General features: G+C 41.6%; 1 protein-coding gene across 1 annotated transcript; it reads right to left on the minus strand.

Annotated features, from left to right (window-relative positions):
* Positions 1-413: 413 nt before the first annotated feature.
* On the minus strand, positions 414-4924 carry LOC106578737 (DNA endonuclease RBBP8). The gene is made up of 7 exons (XM_014157866.3): positions 4759-4924; positions 3730-3917; positions 3550-3592; positions 3057-3152; positions 2794-2906; positions 2244-2316; positions 414-2049 (listed from the first exon to the last, which is right to left on the minus strand). Exons 5-7 carry the CDS (start codon positions 2858-2860, stop codon positions 1782-1784), a joined length of 408 nt encoding a protein of 135 aa, XP_014013341.2. The 5' UTR covers positions 2861-2906; positions 3057-3152; positions 3550-3592; positions 3730-3917; positions 4759-4924; the 3' UTR covers positions 414-1781.
* Positions 4925-6312: the final 1388 nt, after the last annotated feature.

The following is a 6312-nucleotide window of genomic DNA, read 5'->3' on the forward strand; positions in this document are numbered from 1 at the left end:
ACACAATTGACAGGAGCCTAGTATTTTGTATAGACTTGCAAATGTTAAGTGTAAAGACATTTAGGCCTACGTGTGCACACAGTGCTATGGAACGAGAGAAGCGGATTATGATACCATGCTTCTGACCGATCCTATTTAGAAATATTGCTGTAGGTTTAAAAAAAAGAACACAGGGAGCAATTATGGTGCCTGTAACTGTATTTAGACAACATAGCCTATTTAAAAACAAGTTGTTTCGTTTTTATTCAAATTATACACTGTCTTAAGGCCTTCAATAGCCTAGTGAATTTAATATTGCTTATTGACTACGTTTGGCATGTCCAGATTGCAGTTTACAATAGGCCTAGCGCCTATATCAGTGCAAATGCTATAGCCTATGTTTAACAATGTATTTCCATATTGAAGCAATGCAATTAGAACAAATCTGATTTTATTGGTCACATACACATGGTTAGCAGATGTTAATGTGAATGTAGCGAAATGCTTGTGCTTCTAGTTCCGACCGTGCAGTAATATCTAACAAGTAATCTAACAATTTCACAACAACTACCTTATACACACACACACACACACACGAGTGTAAAGGAATGAATAAGAATATATACATATAAATATATGGATGAGCAATGGCCGAACGATGCAGTAGATGGTATAGAGTACAGTATATACATATGAGATGTACAGTATATACATATGAGATGAGTAATGTAGGGTATGTAAACATTATATAAAGTGGCATTGTTTAAAGTGACTAGTGATACATCAAATATTTAATTATTAAAGTGGCTAGAGATTTGAGTCAGTATGTTGGCAGTAGCCACTCAATGTTAGTGATGGCTGTTTAACAGTCTGATGGCCTTGAGATAGAAGCTGTTTTTCAGTCTCTTGGTCCCACTTTGATGCACCTGTACTGACCTCGCCTTCTGGCTGATAGCGGGGTGAACAGGCAGTGGCTCGGGTGGTTGTTGTCCTTGATGATCTTTTTGGCCTTCCTGTGACATCGGGTGGTGTAGGTGTCCTGGAGGGCAGGTAGTTTGCCCCCGGTGATGCGTTGTGCAGACCTCACTACCCTCTGGAGAGCCTTACGGTTGTGGGCGGAGCAGTTGCCGTACCAGGTGGTGATACAGCCCGACAGGATGCTCTCGATTGCGCATCTGTAAATGTTTGTGAGTGTTTTTGGTGACAAGACAAATTTCTTCAGCCTCCTGAGGTTGAAGAGGCGCTGTTGCGCCTTCTTCACCACGCTGTCTGTGTGGGTGGACCATTTCAGTTTGTCCGTGATGTGTATGCCGAGGAACTTAAAACTTTCCACCTATTCCACTACTGTCCCGTCGATGTGGATAGGGGGCTGCTCCCGCTGCTGTTTCCTGAAGTCCACGATCATCTCCTTTGTTTTGTTGACGTTGAGTGTGCGGTTATTTTCCTGACACCACAGAACAATGGACTGCAAACATGTTCAACATATTTAGCAAATATGGGGCAGGCTTTTTAACGAATTAGGCTATAACAGACTAATATTCGAATTGGAGTTGATGACAACGCAATACATAAAAGACTAAATACACAACTTGAAGCAACCACATGGAACACATTCTGATTGGCCAGTGAGGGGGCCAAGTCCCAACACACAACTTGTTTATTCATCAAATCCGAGCCCTTTCGCGTCACCACGTCTATAATTTCGGTTGTGAAAATAGCACAAATATTTGACACCCTTGAATCTATAACGCCATCATCAGCGCTAAGATTTACCATTGTGTTAGGTATGTTAAAATTAAGCCCTAAGAGTAAGTGTGTGTGTGACTGAGTGTGCACACACCTGTGTTTGATACTGAGGGTGACCCTTGAGTGTAGTATCTGTGTACATTTATACATTTCTTTGTATGAAGCAGACCGTTGAGTGCTGAGCTCTGGGATTGGGACAGGGGCTTCTCCGCGTAGCGGACATGGTTGGTCTCCTTTCTCCTCCTCATTTTGCTCACAACAGGCCGGGAGATCTGCTGCAGCGGAGAGTCTGGGATCACCCCCTCTGGTTCTGGAGACGCTGAGCTGGAAACCAAACAGAAATAACACAGAAATATAATGGGCATTGTGGTGTAATATACCATATTAAGCTCAAAGTGAGAACCCCCTTATTCAACCATGCTTTCCTGCTGTGCAAGATGAATATTATTTAAGATTCAACAATCCTGGTTAAAAAAAGTACAGCATGTGCAAATGTGAGGCAGATGGTTTTAACTCACAGAGATCCCTTCAACTTGTCCAGCTCTTGACTCAGCTTTCTGTTCTTATCCTGCAGGGTGTTCCTTTCAGTCACTGAAAGTCACAACAAACCACAGAGGTGAGTAGAGAAAATGTCAAGAAAGTGTTCTTATTCACCCATTATTTAAACTAAGCAACAAAATCATGAAGTCCTACTACAGCAAGGATAGATCTTAGTACATGTATTTGCAGAGCACTAGAGAAAGAACTGCATCCCTATTGTGAGAACGGAGGAATATAACAGATCATTCAGGTTTACCATTCCATCAATGTAGAAAGAGACTCTCCTCTCATTGCCACCCCCCCCCCTAAAAAGCGAAAGGCTATATTGTGTGATGTGTAGATATACAAGGGAACCTGTTACAGAGATAAAGAGAGATGGGGTGGTATGGAGAGAGTTCCCTTGTGAACTTACTGGGACTGGTGGCCCCCAATCGTAGCCATAATCATGTTCTACTATATGGAGGTGAATGAATCTCAGATAAAGAATGTAGGGTATGTGTAAGAGAGAGGGAATGATGTAGAACTCACTAAGCGCTGCGACGAGGAGCATGTTCTGCTGACGGCCTTTCTCAAACTCCTCCTGCTTCTTCCTCATGTGCTCCTCTGTGACGGAACAGCGATCACACAGCCCTGCCCGCAACCTCCACAGAAAGATAGACAGAAAGGGGACTCATGAGTTGATGGATTTCCCAACACCGTCAGCACTTTTCCTGTGTTCAACACAGAGACAGATGGAGAGTGGGAGATATGCAGAGACAGATGGAGAGAGACAGAAAGGACAGATGCTGTACCTGTCCTCCAGAATTGTGACAGTGTCCTGAAGGGTTTTGTGCTGCTCCCTCAGCTGCTGGTGTCTGCTGTAGAACTCCTCCAGTCTCTGGGAATCTCTACAGGGTGAGGGGCAGACAAAATTAACACAATGCTTTAAATAATTTGAATTCATAAATGTTTGAGTACATATTGTATCCGAATGTGCATTCTTGAGGTGCAAGAAGATTTATTTTTGGACTTATCATAGAACCCTGGTAAATGAGTAGGGCCCTAATTCTATGCTGTCCTAATGAAGAACAAGTGTGAAAGAGGCCTTTCTGAGACTGACTTGCTCAGTGACACTTGAAACCTGACACACTGATGGGGAATCAATGAGAAACAGTCTCAATTTATGTGGGGTCACAAAACAATAATCACACTTTGGAATGACATGTTGAATGTCAGAACAGATTCAGTTTCATATTCTGTTCATTGATCATCAACACAACGGTCAATTCAAATGACTGTACTCACAAACATCACTCCTTCTTCAGCTTGTTCACTTTGGTTTGCAAAACTAAACACAGGATAAAAAAATAACTTGAAAAGGAGATTGTTTAATGATTTATTTTAACACTGACAGTGGCAATAAATATGGCACCTAGTCTTGGTTGTTTTGGTGAAGATTTTCTGCCATATAGACAGTAGGCCTACCTTGCAGTGCACTATCGTGACAGTCTTTGAGTCGACCACAGAGGTCCCTGAATAGGTCAGTGGATTCCGAAGCCCCGCTGGAGCCCAGGCTACTCCCACTTAGCACAGGACTGCTCATCCTCCATTCACTTACTGTTTGGTAGCTTCACTCAGCCAATACAACTCCACTCAGCACCAAACCTGAAAATCTGACAGAAGAAGAGAGCACAAAAGAGACAAAGGAAACAGAGTATGATGTGTCAAGAGAGGACCCCTCCTTTACTCATGAGCGTCCCTAGAGGAAACTGTTGCAGATTGCATTTTTAATGCTGATAGTGCCAACATGTTTCCAGTCAGCATTCTCTGGGAAAAGAATGAACTGAAAGGCCACTACAATACCTGTAATAAAACACGACACAATACCGGTAAAATATGATACCGGTAATAAATCCAGTATTTAACTTATGTACACACTTAGTGACTGCATTCCAGGACATGCTCGTACAGTCCTATTTATCTCATCACCATATCCAATCCTAAAAGGACCGTTTTTTTTCAAATACAGCCTAGACCTAAACAAAAATGTAAATCAGGGTTTGAAGGCAAGGTACAGTAGCTAGCCAGTAAACATAGTGCACATACACGAGTGTGGGACGGCGCGCGCACACACAAGTTGAAGCTAGCCTTGACTACTCTTTCCTCTCTTCCCATACTGGTACAGTCAGATTGGCTAAATCTCCATTGATTAATAATCATAGTCATCCAATCACTAATACCAAATAATACATTTTTCCCATTATTGAGCACAAACTAGCCTATTTCACTCTGTAATCCTAACCTACTTCGTATAATTACTCACAGTTCATTAATTAAGCCACCTTTTTTTTTACAGCATTATGCTATTGGTGAACTAGGCTACATTTCAACTGTCTGGCATAGGCTAGCTGAGGATTTAGCAAAAATGTATGACTGACAAGTAAAACAGTCATTGACATTCACCATTCACAATTTCCTTCTGTATCAAACAATAAAAGAGCCCTGTTCACTCACCCCATTAGAATGAACTGTCAGTCAGTGTCCTCAATGCATAGAAAAGTCACCCAACATCCAAACTTCATAGAGAGGAGGAAACCAGAGTACTGCTGCTTCCACATTGGGCTATACTAGTAGCATGCTGCTCCAGTACTCAACGCTACACAAACTGAACCATCACCAATGACAAACCATTATGCCTTTCATGGAACTGGCCAGGCAGGTTTTGAGCATTCCCAGGGACCTGGCTGGGATCAGACCAGAATTTGTTGGCATAGAAAACTGGAAGAGACGGTTTTCCAGATCAAATATAAACTGGTCTTGCCAGAAAACAGAGAGGAGAGGGGGAAGAGCTGGGGATGTGTAATAGCTGGCTCAGAGGAATAACAACGCTATCCCTATAGCCTACATATACACACACAGTCAGACTGACAGGAGTCACAATCACACACAAACACTTTCACACGTACACACACCCCTACCTGCCTTTGCAGAGACAAGGCAAATGTTGTAGCCTGCAGCTATTATGATCTTTAACTCCACTCCCATGTCATACCCAGGAGCCAAGGCGTATAACAGTCAGGTCTTTATGGTTTTCTCCAAAACAGCTGAATGTAAAGTATATTTTTGTACAAGGCTAAGGCTATCCTAAATAATTATGCTAAGCCTGATATCTAGAGGGTAGGCTAATTGTTCATCGTCGCAACTCACAACTATCCAGGCCCAATGAATAAACTCCAATATAGTGGGCTAAATTCAAATGACATTTAAGCCATTCAGAAAGATGTGTTGTACTCCATTTTAGAAATACTACATTGAATAGAGAGATATGTGTCACAGGGAAATTGTAATAATATGTACACAATATCTTTATCAACAATTGACAGCAATATATCAATATCAACAATTTATTTGGTTGTCTGCAGATGAAAACAAAATTATACAATAAATCATTAAAAGCATATTGAAACATTAAAAGCATCTCTTAACATAACAAACTTGGGGGAAGGAAGAAAAGAACAAGAGATCTAGAGTTGATATTTTTTCTCTGACAAGCAAAGCCACAAAAGGGGTGGTATGGTATGTGATCCTAGACATCCTGCAAAACAAGCCTGTGCCAGCCAGATACATTCGAGGGTAGGACTACATGGGTGCACTGCAATAAACAATTTACAGTGGGGGAAAAAAGTATTTGATCCCCTGCTGATTTTATACGTTTGCCCACTTACAAAGAAATGATCAGTCTATAATTTTAATAGTAGGTTTATTTGAATAGTGAGAGACAGAATAACAACAAAAAAATCCAGAAAAACGCGTGTCAAAAATCTTATAAAATGATTTGCATTTTAATGAGGGAAATAAGTATTTGACCCCTCTGCAAAGCATGACTTAGTACTTGGTGGCAAAACCCTTGTTGGCAATCACAGAAGTCAGACGTTTCTTGTAGTTGGCCACCAGGTTTGCACACATCTCAGGAGGGATTTTGTCCCACTCCTCTTTGCAGATCTTCTCCAAGTCATTAAGGTTTCGAGGCTGACGTTTGGCAACTCGAACCTTCAGCTCCCTCCACAG

This window comes from Salmo salar, chromosome 19 (genome assembly GCF_965601325.2).
Source record: "Salmo salar chromosome 19, fSalSal1, whole genome shotgun sequence".
Classification (NCBI taxonomy): Eukaryota; Metazoa; Chordata; class Actinopteri; order Salmoniformes; family Salmonidae; genus Salmo; species Salmo salar.

What these genes read in the sequence shown, in the direction of transcription:
- LOC106578737 (XM_014157866.3), bottom strand. Translation starts at nt 2,860, where the DNA reads ATGAGGAAGAAGCAGGAGGAGTTTGAGAAAGGCCGTCAGCAGAACATG. An exon ending in GCTCCTCGTCGCAGCGCTTA is followed by an intron (nt 2,317 to 2,793) that starts GTGAGTTCTACA and finishes TGTGACTTTCAG; the next exon opens with TGACTGAAAGGAACACCCTG. An exon ending in GACAAGTTGAAGGGATCTCT is followed by an intron (nt 2,050 to 2,243) that starts GTGAGTTAAAAC and finishes TTTGGTTTCCAG; the next exon opens with CTCAGCGTCTCCAGAACCAG.